Below are 17,067 nucleotides of genomic sequence, written 5' to 3'. Positions count from 1 at the left end.
AAATGAATAAACGTGTATGTGTACATGTATTAAAAAAATAAAGTAAAACGTGAGAATGATAGATTTGTTGGCTTACTGACCAAACCCAAATTTAAGATAAGAGTTTAGTCTTGATTTGAAATGTATGATTTTTATTGTCAAATAAAATAAACTTGGTAGGCAAAAAAAGGAATCATGCATGCATCACATTTTAATATATATTTGCATTTCAAATGAAACATTGTCAATTATTTATGAATCTGATAATTTTGCCTTGTCCCCACTATCCTGTATTACGGTATGAAGAAATGAACTACATTTAAGCAGGTGAAAAATACAAATTCACTTATTCTAGCATAGTCTGAGTCTTGACAAAATCATTACATTTCTAAAAACTGCAGAAGAATGGACTTTTTGACACATGAATCACTACCTGGAAACAATTCTCTGAAAAAAAAAAAAAAGACAAGACAGTTCTTTATAATCAACAGTTTACAGTAAAAGACATTTCCCAAAAATAGCTAACAAAACCAACCTTTCAGAGATACTGCCATGAATTTAAAACTTATAAAACAGTGTTAATGTTTTTCTCAGGCACTGACTTTCCAACTATTTGGATAAAGCAGTAACTAAAGTTTCAAAATATAAATGTCTTTAATAATGCTGAACAAAGATTTTAAAAAAAAAATTGTTCTGCTTAGCAGTCCAAATAAGTGCATGGATGTTATTTGCATGTTTTTGTTTGTTTTGTTCTTATATGAGTATTTTTCCTCTAGCATGAAAAGCTTAATACCTCTTCAATAACATCCCTGGAACTGTGAGGAATAATCAATTTTGCTTGCTTTTCCCATTGTACAACTTTAATTTTACCTGTCATTTAGAAAACACTGAAATCTCAACCTCTGAAGTGATTGTGTGCAGCTGGGGGGAAAATAAAGATCATGTTGTCAATGGTCTTACAGTCCACAGTGAGGTTCTCTGTAGGAAACAAATCGTGCATTACAACTTCATCGTCACAAAGAAGAAATTATTACTCCCTTCCAATCATTAGCTCTTTTTTCAAAATGCTTTACAAATTTTGTTTTGTTTACAAATGCCAAACAAAATTCTCCTCTAATATAAATAGGTAAAACGTAGTTGTCTTAATTTCTATGACAACAGTCTTCTCTTCAAGCCAGTCTCCTGTTCTCCACTCAGAATTAGTTCACCAGAATCTCAAAACTTGGCCAATTTAAAGCATGTACAAACAGCTGGTAATTTTTCTTCTAAATCCTGCCTCATTTTTCATTCTCTGTAATTGAAAACATATTCATTGTTTTCCCTGAACTTGGGTGACAAACTATTTTTAAATATCTTAACTCCTCCTTATGCAGTACCATTAAAATAATTAATTTCTAGCATCTTAATAGAATCACAGAATCATTACGGTTGGAAAAGACCTCCAAGATCACCTGGTCCAACCATCACCCTACTGCCAATGTCACCCTCTAAACCATGTCCCTAAGCACCAAGTCCAACCTTTTAATGCCAAAGCACCCCTTCAAGTCCAGGATTGTTGTGATTTACCTCAATCTAGTATCATTATTATCATTCCTTCCCAGATTTGGGTACCAGCATACCTAGATGTGTTATGAGGTCTGCTAATGAAAATGTGTGTTAGTAAGTGCTTGCAGCAAGTGGGCAGCAGAAAATGGTGCTGTGGTGTCTAGGGCATGCGGTCACAGCAGCTCCATCGGTTACTGTGGAATATAGGTAAGAGTTTGTAAAAATGAGTGCGCTAAAGATCAACCCCAGACTGCCAGGTGCATTCCCCAAGCGGCAGGACAGTTTCGCCTTTATTTTTCCCAAGCCTTTGGACATCCCCGAACAAATTCACTTCACCAAGCTGACCGCGCGTCACTCTTTATTGCCACGACCCAACTCCATCGCAAAACCGAACCGAGGCGGCGAGAAACCACCACAGGAACGGGGCCGGGACACCGCTCACGGACCCCAAGCGCTGCCTGATGGAGGCTGAGCCCCAGCGGCGCGTAACCGCCATTTGCCGCCGCCGCCCCGCCCCGTGTCCCCGCAGGGGGCGTGGCGGTTGGCGGCCGTTGGCGGCCGTTGGCGGGGCCGGGCCGCGCCGCCATGTTTGTGGCGCGCAGCATCGCGGCGGATCACCGCGACCTCATCCACGATGTCTCCTTCGACTTCCACGGGCGGCGCATGGCCACCTGCTCCAGCGACCAGAGCGTCAAGGTGAGCGGGGGCCGGGGCTGGGGCCGGGGGGGCTGCCCGCAGCCTTCCCCTCACGGCCGCCGCCTCCCCGCCGGGCCGCGGGGTGCGGCTGGGGGAGGCCGTGGGGGCCGCGGCTCGTTCGGAGGCTTCGGCTGTTGTACGGGGGGTTTCGTGAAGGGAGCTGGCGGAGGAAGGCCCCGGCTCGATGGGGAGCGGCAAGGAGCGGGCTGAGTGCGCCGTGTGCGTGCTGTGGCACGCTGGCTGTAAAATGCCCGAACTTCATGCTCCTTTAGTGAATATAAAATCATTCGGAGCGAAAAGTTAACTGCTTTCTGTATTATTTTTTTAAAGTACATAGAAGATGGACAAAACGCATGAGTTACACAGTGAGATTTAGGGAATTTAGTCTGCAGACAGCAGTTTTATTTGATAACCCAGATAAACGGTTGGGAAGATAGCTTTTCTATACAAAGCAACGTCAAATGTGGATCAGGCTTAACAACTGCCCCTTGTGGTTTACCTCTGGTGGGGGGCCAAGCACCACGGGGCCTTCCTGTCACTCCCCCTCCTCGGAAGAACGGGGGGAGAAAACACAATGGGGTTGCTCAAGGGTTGAGATAAGGACAGGGAGACCACTCACCAGCTACCATCACAGGCAAAGCAGACTCAGCATAGGGAGTAAAATATAATGTATTGCCTATCACTAGCAGACTAGAGCAGTGAGACCTACAAGCAAACTACAAACACCTTCCCCCCACCCACCCTCTTCTACCTCCTCCCCCCGAGCAGTGCAGGGGCACAGGGAATGGGGCTGTGGTCAGTCTATAGCACTTCGTCTCTGTCGCTCCCTCACAGTCACTGCCCCTGCTCCACGTGGGGTCCCTCCCACGGGATGCCGTCCTTCCCGAACTGAGCCTGCAGGGGCTGCCCACAGGCAGCAGCTCTTCAAGAACTGCTCCCACACGGCTCCGTACCACGGGGTCCATCCATCCCCCAGGAGCAAACTGCTCCAGCACGGGTCCCCCACGGGTGGGCGGCAGCTCCCCCCAGGCCCCCTGCTCCTGCGTGGGCTCCTCTCCACGGGCTGCGGCTCCGGCCCGGGGCCTGCTCCTGCGGGGGCTCTCCATGGGCCGCAGCCTCCTCCAGGCCACATCCACCTGCTCCACCGGGGGCTCCTCCGTGGGCTGCAGCGTGGAGATCTGCTCCACGTGGGACCCACGGGCTGCAGGGGGACAGCCTGCTCCACCAGGGGCCTCTCCACAGGCCGCAGGGGAACTGCTGCTGCGTGCCTGGAGCACCTCCTGCCCTCCTGCTGCACTGACCTTGGGGTCTGTAGGGCTGCTTCTCACTCCTCTCTCCCAGCTGCTGTTGCAGAGCAGTTTTTTTCCTTCCTTAAATCTGCTCTTCCAGAGGCACAATCTGTTGCTCACTGGCTCAGCTCTGGCCAGCAGCAGGTCCCTTTTGGATCTGGTTGGAGCTGGCTCTGATCTGACATGGGGCAGCTGCTGGGCTCTGCTCACAGAGGCCACCCCAGCAGTCCTGTCCCACTGCATATGAGCCCAGTACATACAAGCGAGCAGCCTCTTCTCTGTGATCGTGTATTAAGCAACAAGTCTTGAGAAAGAAATCATCAAGATGATTAAGATCTATGGGAAATTGACAAAAAGAAAGGTTAAGGGACTTGAATGTGGTTTTAAGTCAGTTGAGAAATACTAGAAACAAAAATAAGATCCCTTACCCCACTGGCTTCATGTGGATTCATTCAGTGGGACTCGGCGATCTTTGTAGACCCCTTCCAACTGAACTATTCTGTTCTCTTCTTCTTGGGGGTGATTTTCATGGGCCACATCACAGGTTTGGAACTCTGTCTGAGGACATACCATGGTGAGAACTGTGGGACCAGTACAATAAAACTAAGTAATTTACTCTTGGAATAGAAAAAAATGGAGTGTTGAAAATTGTAACAACTTGTCTTGTATGAATAACATCATTTAAAAAAGATACGCTTCATGTGATTATGGATTTTGCAGGTGTATGCTTGTTTTCCCTGCCTGTTGTAGGGCTGTTTTCAAAGTTGGTTGAAGTGTGGTTGTGTACTGAATTAGGTAGAGTTTTCCAGAATAAAATGTTGTGATATTTTTTTTTAATGGCTGTGGTTTTTGGTACTACCTAGTAAGCTTTACATACAAACTGTGTGATTGTATTTCGATTTCTCAATAGGTCTGGGACAAAAGCGAAAATGGGGATTGGCATTGCACTGCGAGCTGGAAGGTTTGTATTTATGATTATTACACAGCGATACTCTTATTTTTTTATTTTTTAGAAACATACCTATTTTTTGCTGACTTTAGAGTAGAAATACTTTTTTTTCTTTTTTTTGGAGATCCTGTGTTTCTGAAAATATTAGAATGGTTTGGGTTGGAAGGGATCTTAAAGATCATCTAGTTCCAGCCCCCTCTTGTTCAAGAGGACCATCAGTAATAAGCCCTGTTCAGTCTTAAAACTCGCACCACTTCTTAGCAGTACAAAGGTACATCCTAGGCTGAGGGAATAAAAGTGCAGCCAGGAAAAATACACGTTAGTAAGCATCAAACCTCATTACCTGTTGGGGCTACGCTGAGTACCGAAGTGCGTAAAGACACGTTGTATGCATTTTCACCAGGTTTCCTTGTCAGTGAATTTTAACTTTAAGTTGTTATTCGTATGGTAAAATACTTTGTCTCTGCTGTTATAAAGCATCTCCAATGCCTCTCACTTAAAGCAGAAGCTAGCATGCAGTCTTATACTATTAGTACTTACTTACGTTGCTATTAGTACTTATTTATGTTGACAGACTTTGTTATCGGTAAACGTAGTGGTGGCAGTGAGGAATTGGAATCAGTACCTTTATTTTTAATTTAGTATTTCCTTTTTTGCATAGTGTAGAGTGAGGAGGGGGGGAAAAAAAGGAAGAGGTCTGGCTGATAAATGTTACATCTGACTGCTGTATTATTTTCCATAACCTTTCTGAGAACTGCTCATGGAAACTAGTTCATCAGTGTAACTAATTAGTGCATTCAGCCTCCAGTTTGTCCTTAAACTTGTATAAAATAGAACATAATGTATATATATATATATACATATATATACCTGTATATATACAGTAATCCTTGTAAATGGAAGTGCAAGTGAAACTTTTGAATTCCTCTTCTGTAGAAAAAGAAGCATTCACTTGACTAGGTATCAAAGAGGAGTTCCTTGTAAAGAAGAAAAAGATAAGTGGTGCCCTGCACGTGCTTTGGAAAAGTACAGGCAAGCTGGGAATGGGCATGGTAGTAGCTGAAAACTGAAAATGAAGCTGTACTTATGCATATATGTACTTATGCATCAAGGCAGAATCATAGCTTGCAACTATTTTTTTGGAACTTGTATTTTAAAGGAGTAATAAATAATGCCTTGAAATGAGCTTGTAATAATATCTTTTAACAGTTAATAGCAACAAAACTTAGCAGTGTTGACAGAAATAGACAAATTCAGCAGTTGTGTTGAGCTTTATAAAATATCGTAGGACCATACCACAGGAACGGTCTTACTACTTCCTACAACTTACTTCTGCTTTACAGCAGGCAATCATGAAAACATACGTAAAAATCATTTGTGATCACTTGGAATAATATAATGTTTTTCTAGACTGTAGCCTTTTGGTGTTATCTTCTAGACACATAGTGGATCTGTGTGGCGTGTGACATGGGCCCATCCTGAATTTGGGCAAGTCCTGGCTTCCTGCTCTTTTGATAGAACAGCAGCTGTGTGGGAAGAAATAGTGGGAGAGTCAAATGATAAACTCCGAGGCCAGAGTCACTGGGTAAGATTTTAACATATTAATTCACTTTTTCTGTGTTCTCATATAAACAGATTTGCTGTGCCACACTGATTTGTTTGCTTGTCATAATGGGTCGAAGCTTTGAACTGTTCAAACTCCAGAATTAAACAGAAAATTGGACATAAAGTTGTTCTAAATACCCAGTTACTAGACATTTCTAGTTTTGCAACATACTTGCTATTCTTGAAACAGAATGTGGTCTGTTTTCTTCTGATAACAAAGTGTTCTTGACTTTCCAATGTTTTGTTAATTTGTGGCAATATTCCAAAATAGAGTGAGTATTTTTAAAACATAGAGGTAGACAGCTAAATGGCAATATTCAGGCCAGTTAGTGCGACTACCATTGGTATTTCTTAATCGGATGTTCCTCTGCAAACCTGTAGACAAACCTTCTCGGAAATACTTGTCGTTTTGATGATTCTCCTGGAAAGTGCTTCCTGGTAAACTTCAATAGCACTGAGATTAGAAAGCAGGGTTGTTAGGCTTCACAGCTGATACCGTCACCAGTATGAACGGTGAGGACAGTTTTGAACTGCATGTGGCCAATACTTTTTTATCGCTTATATACTTATCTGTCAGATGTTATTTTTCTGAAGAGCGTAATCTAAACAACTCTTGTTGGTATCAGTACTTTGATATCATGGGATGCATACCCCTGCTTGAAATTGCATCAGTGCAATGATTTGTCATTTCTCTTTAAGTTGTATAAAGTTTTTTTTACTTCTTGATGGATGAGGTAAGTGATCCTAAAAAATGGTATTGTCAGACTTGGCTTTTAGGGAAGGAAAAATTGAGAAACAGCTCAGGGAATACATTTTTGATGGAAACTTCAAGAATTTCTGCCTTTCTTTGCAGGTAAAGAGGACCACGTTAGTAGACAGTAGGACATCTGTTACAGATGTGAAGTTTGCTCCCAAGCACATGGGTCTTATGTTAGCAACTTGTTCAGCAGATGGAGTTGTAAGGATTTATGAAGCCCCTGACGTGATGAATCTCAGTCAATGGTCACTGCAGCATGAAATCTCCTGTAAGCTAAGCTGCAGTTGCATTTCTTGGAATCCTTCAAGGTATGTTAATAAAGCTGTAGTTGTTGTCTTATGACTGGTTAAACAAAAGATCTGAAGAGTTAGTTCTGAAATTTTGTAGGATAAATCCTACAGTACTCATGCAGAAGACTTAACGTACATTACTCAAATCGGGAAGAAAGCTGCTGACAGCTCTCTTAATAAAGCCAGTTTGGCTGACCACAGAAGCGTTAGAAAAAGTGCTCCCTGTGTCCTGTGAGGAAGTATTCTTACCTTAATTATTTGTAGCAAGTAATGAGCTAAAGAACTGTGGAGCGCTCTTTATTTATCCCACAAAATTTAACTGAGATTCCTTAACTGGCTTGGGGGGGGGGGCGGGAACGGGGACACACACACCTTATCGCACTCTACAGTTACGTTAAAGGAGGCTACAGTGAGGTGGTGATCGGTCTCTTCTCCCAAGCATCAAGTGATAAGACATGAGGAAGTGGCCTTGAGTTGCACTAGGGAAGGTTTAAGTTGGATATTAGGGAAAATTCTCCACTGAAAAGGTTATGAAGTGCTGGAACAGGCTGCCTGGGGAAGTAGTTGAGTCACCATCCCTGGAGGTCTTCAGAAAACGTGTAGGTGTGGTGCTTAGGGACATGGTTTAATGGTGGGCTTGGCAGTGCTAGGTTAAGGGTTGGACCAGATGGTCTTAGAGATCTTTTCCAACCTAAATGATTGTATGATTCTATGATTAAGACGTCACAATAAATGATAATTTTTGATGCCACTAACAAGGACACGTACCCTTGCCAGTGCTAGGAACCGCAAGCCTTGTTAACACAAATGCACAGTCTAAGAGACGTGTTGTTCCTGTAGTTGTTTCCTCAGGGGCACAATGATTTACTTCACCTGCTTGGACAGAAAGAAATAGGAGAGGAATGTGGTGGGGTTGTCCCAGCCCAGGAGAATACATAAATAATCAGTGCTGAAGGTTCAAAGTACAGGCTTTATTGTTGAAACACCCCAGGGAGTTGTGTTAAAAGCTGATTAAAAACTAGAACTCGTAGACATTTACCGTTTGTAATCCCTCTTCCCCAAAAACTTAATGAAATCCTACTAAATCCATCACTGAGAGTACTGCATAGGATGCAGGCTCTGCCATGTAACTTACAGCAAGTATTTAAGTGAAAATGCATATATAAAATTGGTCTTTTTGTTGTACAAAGTGGGCATTCAAGACAACAAAATTGAGGTAGCACTGATAACCGTGAATAGTATTTAGTAATTTTCCCAGGTGACTTTTTTGTTTCCTTTACAGATGCATGTCTTAAATTTTAAAAATGGCTTGGTTTACTTTTTGTGAAATAATTTGTAAAGGTAACAATATTTATTTTTTATTTCTAGCTCTAGAGCACATTCTCCAATGATAGCTGTAGGAAGTGATGACAACAGTCCAAATATATTGGCAAAGGTTCAAATTTATGAATATAATGAAAATACCAGGTATGCTACATAGCAGTGTATAACATTTGTGGTATCTTAAAATAGTGTAACGTGGCCTTTTGTTTCATTCCTGTTGTTACGTGTGGATAGGAGTGTTAAATAATACTCCTCAGTTTTGTCTCTAAGACTTTGGATGGGAGATTCACCTCAGAATCCTTGCTGATGCTAATGGACATGACAGATTTTGATAATTTTGTTCTATCCCAGCACAGAAATTCCAGTGTTCTTAACGGCATTTTAAAGGGAGAATTGCTTTTTCTGCTTCTACTATTTTTTATCCTAAATTTTGCACAAGGAATCAGTAGGGCCAAAGTTGAAGTTTGAAGTCCGCTGAACTAAGCACTGTTTTGTTGGAGGTAACAAAAATGGTTTTAAAAACATGTTTGTAAATGACAGAATGTCCTGTGAGTTACTAGCATTCTGTAAAAGTTGATACAGTTAAGAATTCAGAACCAAAAAATGCCTGGAAGCGCGCACACAACCACTTTTGAATGAAATGATGGCACAGAACCCATTTCATTGCATGGTGGCCACGTGAACAGAGCCAAGGTGTTTTGTGAATTTAAGCCTGTCTTCTGACAACGTTTTCTGTGCATTAACAATAAAGAAAAGTAGTTGTAACTTAACCTTGTGGTAAATAAGAAAATGAAATATGTTTGTTACACAGCAAGGAAGGCAGACAGTGCTCTGCATACAAGCATGGAAAAATTAGTAAGTTTCTGGGGGTATAAATTAATTTTAGATTGTGAATGGAAGAATTTTTTATTTGTCTCTTCCAGCTGTGGACAAAAATGTTCTTTGTACTGAAATCCTTGTTTGGTTGGATGATTTAGCATACTGTTGGTAGTAGTTGATGTATCTGATGTATTTAGTTTCTGAAGGTCAGCTTGTAACAGCGTAATAACGGTGTAATTTATGTTAAGAAAATGATTTTAGTTTTGCAAGTCTCATTATGTATATTAAGTCCATTTTCCCTGTTCTGCTGTGTCTGATTTCTATAATTTGTCACTGGTAATTTTGGTAGCACTAAAGAGTAATTTCTCATGCTCTACAGGAAATATGCAAAAGCAGAAGCTCTGATGACAGTCACAGATCCTGTACATGATATTGCATTTGCTCCAAATCTGGGAAGATCCTTCCACATCTTAGCTGTAGCAACCAAAGATGTACGAATTTTCACACTAAAACCTCTAAGGTGAGCTTAAAAGGAAGACCAGAAGACTGTCATTGAATATATGATATGATACATACTACATACTCTTTGGTAGTATGTGGGAAGCATAAGAAGTAATTCAATTTATGCAGGACTGCTTTTTAGCAGCCTGATTTTTAAGATGACAAGAAAGTGAGCAAGACTTTAATTCTGTCTGAATATCTTTTAATGCTCCTAGTCTATTAACAATTGTTCTGTAAATTCCTTGAAGGATGCAGTCCTGTCTTTTAGTCATCATGTTCAAGCCAGACCTTGGAACAGTTGTGTGCAGAACTGTCGCTCTTCTCTTTAACAGGAAAGAATTGAGTTCATCTGGAGGATTAACAAAATTTGAAATTCATATTGTGGCACAGTTTGATAATCACAATTCCCAGGTGTGGCGAGTTAGCTGGAACATTACAGGCACAGTGCTTGCCTCTTCTGGTGACGATGGCTGCGTTAGGCTCTGGAAAGGTAAGAATTCTGTGTCTCATCCACTTGAAGTGGTATTTTGCTTCGTATATCAGCTTTGTGGTATGCTGAATACATTTGAGAAAGCGTAATACATTTCTAGAGTAAAAATATTAAGATCCTTAAATGATATACTTTTACATTTACCTTTTAGGAAAAGGAAATGACTTTCTGGGCTGAAACACTTACTTGAATGGTTTAGGTTGCTGTGAATAGTTGTTACCGTACTATATCTGATAACCTCAAATTGTTTTACCAGATCACAGCGATGTAAAAATGTCCGTTTTAAAAACTTAACGTACTGAATTACTGTCTTTGCCAGTTGCTAAAACCCAAAATTTTTAGTTACAACATTCAGGCAAACTGTCTTTTTTTCCCCCATGAGCTTTTTTTTTTTTCCCATGTAAATTTCCAAAAGCAACAATAAAAATCAGTTGTGGTTTTCTTATCCGTTTTCATTTGTTTCTCAGCGTTTTTAGTAAAGATGAAGCAAACTCATCCTTGGTAAGGAACAAAACTGAGATTTAATTGATGGGTAGGCAGAGAATGTCAGGCAGCTAAAGGGCCAGATCCTCAGCTGTTTGAAATATTTATGTTGGTACTAAAGTAAAATTCCGATTTGCGCAAGATGCGTAGCATCTTAGCTGTGCCAAAAGCTAAGCTTCAGAACAGAAACTAACAATTTTTATAAATGTATATTTGCAGCTAATTACATGGACAACTGGAAGTGTACTGGTATACTGAAAGGTAACGGGAGTCCAGTCAATGGTGGTTCCCAGCAGGGAATTTTTAACACCTCTCTAGGTTCAGCCAATACAAGCCTACAGAATTCACTAAATGGATCATCTGCCAGCAGGTAGGGTAATTGGTAGAAAGGTTGAATTTCAGTAAATATTTTCTTCTCTGAATCTTCTTAATTTCACTTAATTTTCGTGTTTTATATATTTTAAAGCGCAATGTCATTTGCTGTGTGAATACTTGTACAAGCTATTCTGACTTGGCTTTGTGGTGGTGCCTGTTATGCAAGTGTTAAGAGGAAAATAAAACCATGAGTTACACTGAATTACTCTGTATAAATAAGTTATGTAAACAATGTTTCACTTTTAGTCCTTTCACAATATTAAAACCAAAAACCGAAAAGCAACTTTTCTGAAATAGTTTTGAACAAGGAGAAACTTGATCACACTGCTTTGTAATTGCCCCTGTTTTAGATGCATGTTTGAAAGTTAAGCAAAAATACCAGCAACAAATTCTGTTTTTCACTGGGATAATGTAGCAGAAAGGAAGCAGGAAAAGATACTTCATTGTGTATGGTTTCAATAGTCATATATGTTAGTTTAGTTTACCTGCATTTTTCCAGTTGTAACATCAATTGAGTACAAGTTAGTTTTTTTAATCTTGCTCCTTCATATGGAATTCTTACTGCTGATTAATTTGCTTTCTCTGTTGTGTTTTTATACCGCAACAATTGCTATTAAGTATTTAACTGCGTTAACTGAACATGATTTTTAATTTGTGCACACTAAACTCTAGAAATTAGTGAATCCTGCATTTGTAAGGTGATGTCCGCACAGGTTATGTGCTGTATAAGGACTGGGTGTGACCAGATTCCACAGCAGAAACTTCCAAGTTATAGCCCCCATTTTCAGCTACTTACATATATATAAAATACTCTTTTGTAAAGTACTAGGACAGTTTGCTTTTGGAGAGTGTTGATATTCCACCCCCCCCCACCCCCCCAGCAGTTCTGGCAGCTCAGAACAGCAGTTCTGGCTTCCAAATCCTGAGCTTTGTTGAACAGAGAAAGGTGTTCACGTTTTGCTCGCGAGATAAATGGGAGAGCAAGAAGTAGTTCTGGGCCAAGTCTCCAAAAAGAAAAGAGGGCAAAATGGTATCAGTCATCTGGTTCCAGGTGCTCCGTACCGTGCAGCAAAAATGCTGGAATGAAGCTTGGACATGTGATACCCAAAGCTACATAATTGTTATTTGGGCTCCTGCAGGGAGATGCAGGCCAATTTATACCTCTTTAGCATAGGCTGTGGTTTCATAATCTCCTTACTGAAGACTACTGCTGCCAGAAAGACTACCCTGCCCTACCCTACCCCACCCCACCAGAGAGTGCTTGTTCTCCTCCCCCCTATGCTGGTAGTCAGCCATTGTGTGAACTGAAACAGACCATTATTTTAGACTTCCTCCATTCAAAACCCAGAGCAAAGTCAGATATTTGAATTCCCTTTTTATTAGAAAATTAAATCTGTGGCTGTGGAATTTAAGAACATGCTCCTAGGACAGAGCCATGCAATAGAAAAGATGCACGTTTTCTCTTGCAATCACATTGGCAAGAACTTCATAAACACAGTTGCTAACTTTTTTTGCAGGGGTTATTAACAATTGCGGTAAAGATTTCTTTACTGACATTTGACTAAATTAGTATGCTACACAATTTATTTTGTCTGTTACTGTAGATGTTATGTTTCAATATTTAGACATTTAAACACACAGAATAGCTAAAGCATAGGCAGATTTGGGTCTCTGGAAAACTTTGTTAAACGCAGTCATCAAAGTGGGTTCTCAACCAAAATAGTTTTAAGATGGATGAAGTAGATTGTCGGAAAAGAAGGCAGTAGGGTTATGTTGTTATGCTGATATAATTATGTATGTCTAGATTTGTGATACAATTTCCCTTCTCCATCTGTATTATGTCCTTTTTAACAGAAAGCAGAGCTGATACCAAGCTAACTGGAGTAACTTTGGTGTTTTGCTGCTTGTTGCATGCACACAGGAATGGAAAATGAACTCCTTTTTCCCCTCCCCAACGCCGTTTGACCTCTCCCAAGACACCAGCAGCCTGCTAACTACTAAATGCTATTCAAAAACCTTTTTAAAACACGTTGTGTACTTTTTTGTACTAGGCCGCAGTTTGATACTGTTGAAACTCCTGATAGAAAAATACTTAGGAGAGGCTTCTTGTTTAAAACAAAACAAAACTTCCATCAGAACAATTTTTTGAAAAGCTTGACAAATTAAAAGACTAGTTCATAGTTAAAAATGAGAATCTTGATTGGGATGGGAGGAGGGAAGTGACCATTAAAGTAACTTTCACTAAAATTGTTTTAATAACTGATATGTTTTACATTTCATAGTGTTTAACACTTGATTAAAATTCCTAAACATCATAAGTTTGTAACTGCTTTGTAATATATGAAACTGTTTTAAAGGAATAAGAAAATTGTGTTTTGAAAATTGTACAGATGGTAGCTTTTGATAGTTGGGTATTGCTTCATTTAAAACTTAGTATGACTTCAAATGCATGTTTTGTAAGTACTGTCATACTTTTTTCATCCTAACTGAGAGAAGTACTTTTTCTGATGTGTTTGTACATTCCTCTGGCAATGATTCCATGGAGTAACTAAAATTGAGTGTAGTATCTAAAAGTGCAAATAATTGAGCCATACAAAAAATTAAATCAAAATGCAGCTTGTTGTGGATTGTCCCATGCTCTGGTTAATTGTATAGCTGTTCTCTTGCGCAAGTCCACAGAACTGTAAACAAGACAGAAAACGTCTGTAGGTACCAACATAGTTACGCTAAAATGCACAAGTATTACGGGTAAGTTCTAATAAAAATGACAGAAAAATGACATGAAATGGTGTAATTCTGAGTCTTGCATTCACTGGGAATCTTAAATTTACTCTGAGGATTTTGCAGAAATACGTAGTACACACAAAGACTGTATTTCATTGAAAGTAATTATTCTCTGTAAATGTACATTATTAAATTTAAAGTATTGTAAAATCTATATGATGTTTTTATGTCTATTCTGGAAGTGACGTGAAGTTAATCTGAATTAGATGGATACACAGAAAATGTACTTGCATAGTATTTAATGTATAACTCGTGTTGCAAATGAAGCGTTACTAAAAGCTGTTAACAAATCACGGGAATTCTGGGAGAGTGAAAGCATGTTAATAGCTGTGCTACAAAATCCTTTAGATTTCCAAAGCAATCTACCAATTTTGTAAAATGTATGCTAAGATTATTGTTATTATTTTCTATGAATTCCGGGGGAAAAGACTGTATTTTTTTTCCTTTAAAGAACAGTTTCCAGATTTGTCTTGTTTTGAATTACAAGCCTTGATTTCTGCTATTACGTTCTATTAGTTTTGGCATGGATATACTAAAGCTTTTGTTTTTTTTCCAGCATGTCTTTTCTCCCCTTTGGTTCTCCTTGTATTTACTACCTTTCTCTTTTTCTTGTTTTGTTTTTTGTTTTGTTTTGTTTTTGTTCTTGTTTTGGTGTTTTGTTCCTGTCTTAATTGTTTCAGGTATTTCTTTCCCCCTCTGGATTCCCCACGGGCTGGATCGAGGTGGTCCAGTCATGCCCAGCTCCTTCCTCCTCCTCCTCTGATAGAGCACTCTTGCGATGCTGACACTGCCAACCTCCAGTATCCTCACCCTCGCAGACGATGTGTGTCTCGGCCTCTTAATCTATTACCTGAGAATGAAGGGGTTTAATACACGTTACTTTTAATAAACTTTAAAGGGCCTTATTCTGATGTTCGTAAACACGTTCATTCTGGCTGCTTTTGTGTTTCTTCTCTCCTACAGAAGATTCTCAAAATTTGGGGGCTTTTATGCATGTTTTGCAAAACAAACTACTGTATTTGGAACATGTTATTTGAGTTTGTGCATCAAAGGAACATTTTAGTCTGTAGCCTTTGATGAACACATCAACACATACAAACAGTATTAACCAGGACCTATTTACAGAGTAGCTGACTTCAAAGTGCCTGCCCTTTTTTCTTTTTTCTTTCTTTTATTTTTTGGAATCAGTTTATTGTAGTCTTGAATTTTTTCTTTTCTGTATTGCACTGACAAATGTGAAATGTACTCTCAAAATTAAACGTACCTTCAAGAAGCTGTTGAATAACTAAAGGCTGATATTGGATCAACTTGTATAAAAAAAAAAAAATCAAAACAACAAAACCATTCCTGTGTACACTGCAGCAAAATACACTTTGGAGTGTTTGGTTACTTTAAGAATTTTCCATCTTGCTGTATAAATATTTAAATTTTATAATTGTGGTTGACTAATAAACTTATTTTAAAAGGTCTGTATTAGTACGCTTTTTGTTGTAATAGTGTGGGTTTTTGTTCTGTTTTGTAACTGGCTGGAGATTCGGGATTCAGATGGCCATTCCTGTAGCTTTGTGTTTACGAAGCCCTGCCGTTCGGATGCACTGTTGCATGCTAACGTTTTTATTGCCACACACCGTGCTCTTTGACTTTTTTTTTATGGATGTGTTGAAGGTCTGCAGAGGCTGGTAGAGTTGTTAGATTTCACAGAATCACGGATTTGTAGGGGTTGGAAGGGACCTCAAGAGATCATCGGGTCCAACCCCAAAATCAAGCTGTCCCAGATTTCTTTTCCAGTGATTGAATAATTTACTTAGGACATTTTGAAGAAATAGTATTGACTTAACCTCCTTTTTCATGGGTCAGCACAGGAACAGCATCACTGGCGTTGACTCAGGTTGGGCTGGTATGAGATGGGCATGAGGATAAAACCTGACAATTACTGCATGGTATTTCTACGGAGTAGCATTGCTGTAGGAGGTGTCACTGCCGAGCTTGTTCAGCAGATTGTGTGTGGGGAAAGGATAAAATGGGTTTTGTGCAGCACAAACCCAAGAGTAATAGTGTATTTCCTGGCTGCTCCTACTCTTGGTATTACAGCATGCTTCAGAATAGGTTTATGCTACTTCCCAGATTAGGTCACTAGCATAAGGGAACCTCTGTTCTTCAAAGCTACAGCAAGTTCCTCTGAATTTCACTTGTATTCTAGAAAATGCGTTTACTCATATATTGTAAGACCTTCGTATACTTTTGCTCAGATACATCACATTTGTTTCTTGCTTTATCTCTGATGAATCTAGTTCTAATTTACTAAAAGCTGTAGGAGGTAACCATACCATTATGGACTGCTTGCTGGCAGTGCATAGAGATAGGCTGCTGCTAAGTTTCAGCCAGTAGGGATAGAGCTGGGAAAACAAACAAACAAATAAATAAATAAATTATTTGTTAAATGCAGCTACTTAGGCCTTTTTATCAAGAAGTTAATTTTTTATGAAACCATGCTGTACTTTGCATGGATGGTAAACTCAGAAATGTTGTATGATTAAAAATAAGGTTAAAAGGGAGATATGAAGTAATATTCCTCTGTAGAGGAATAAGTCATATGAAAGGGGGAGAGAGAGAGAGATCAAAGCTTGTTATACCGGAATTCATTCCTAAAAGATAGGAAACTGGTTCTGGGTATGCAAGCAGCAAAATACAATTATGAAGGTTTAAGCCATTTGCAGAATTGCTCTTATCCCTCTTGCTCCCTTCAGTACCGCAATTCACCTTTACTGCATTTCTAGCTGTAATAAGGGGGAAAACAAACAAACAAATGAACAAAAAAAACAGCTCCTTCCTAAGCAGCTACCAATAAAAGCAAGGTGGCAGTGTCTGTATATATTGCTGTTTCCCTATGATGGAAATTTGTACTGTGAAACCCTAGAGTGTGTGAGATATGCCTCAATTACTGCAACATAACAACAACAAAAAAGAGTGTAAAATATATTTAAGAATAACTTAATGTATAACCATTCTTGGTAAGCCTCAGATCTATGGGAAAGACTCCTGCTTGCATTTCCTTTAAAATTTGCTTCTGCTGTTCTGGAGCCCAGAATAACCACCTAATGGTAACAGTCAGGTAAATGGTAACTTTTTGTAGTTTCTAATATATACACATATTTATAGTTGGTTCAGGATGGTAATGGGAG

At 39.6% G+C, this 17,067-nt stretch overlaps 1 protein-coding gene across 2 annotated transcripts; it reads left to right on the top strand.

The window, feature by feature from the left end:
• The first annotated feature begins 2,056 nt into the window (after window positions 1-2,056).
• SEH1L (SEH1 like nucleoporin) lies at window positions 2,057-15,354 on the top strand. Of its 2 annotated transcripts, none has more exons than XM_035565347.2 (9): window positions 2,057-2,220; window positions 4,420-4,470; window positions 5,897-6,043; window positions 6,917-7,128; window positions 8,479-8,577; window positions 9,632-9,772; window positions 10,086-10,243; window positions 10,946-11,096; window positions 12,956-15,354. In XM_035565347.2, exons 1-9 carry the CDS (start codon window positions 2,110-2,112, stop codon window positions 12,966-12,968), a joined length of 1,083 nt encoding a protein of 360 aa, XP_035421240.1. In that variant the 5' UTR covers window positions 2,057-2,109; the 3' UTR covers window positions 12,969-15,354. The 2 variants fall into 2 exon arrangements, with proteins under 2 accessions (XP_035421240.1, XP_035421239.1); XM_035565346.2 differs by having other exon boundaries at window positions 2,058-2,220; window positions 14,566-15,354.
• The last annotated feature ends 1,713 nt before the right edge of the window (window positions 15,355-17,067 follow it).

Source organism: Cygnus atratus, chromosome 2 (genome assembly GCF_013377495.2).
Source record: "Cygnus atratus isolate AKBS03 ecotype Queensland, Australia chromosome 2, CAtr_DNAZoo_HiC_assembly, whole genome shotgun sequence".
In the NCBI taxonomy this organism is placed as follows: domain Eukaryota; kingdom Metazoa; phylum Chordata; class Aves; order Anseriformes; family Anatidae; genus Cygnus; species Cygnus atratus.
Note: the sequence above shows the minus strand (reverse complement) of the source record. Positions and strands in the feature narration are given on the sequence as shown.

Excerpts from the sequence above, each read along its gene's own strand:
- SEH1L (XM_035565346.2), top strand. The coding sequence starts at position 2,110 with ATGTTTGTGGCGCGCAGCATCGCGGCGGATCACCGCGACCTCATCCAC. Across the intron at positions 6,044-6,916 it reads TCCGAGGCCAGAGTCACTGG|GTAAAGAGGACCACGTTAGT; the intron begins GTAAGATTTTAA and ends CTTTCTTTGCAG. Across the intron at positions 8,578-9,631 it reads GAATATAATGAAAATACCAG|GAAATATGCAAAAGCAGAAG; the intron begins GTATGCTACATA and ends CATGCTCTACAG.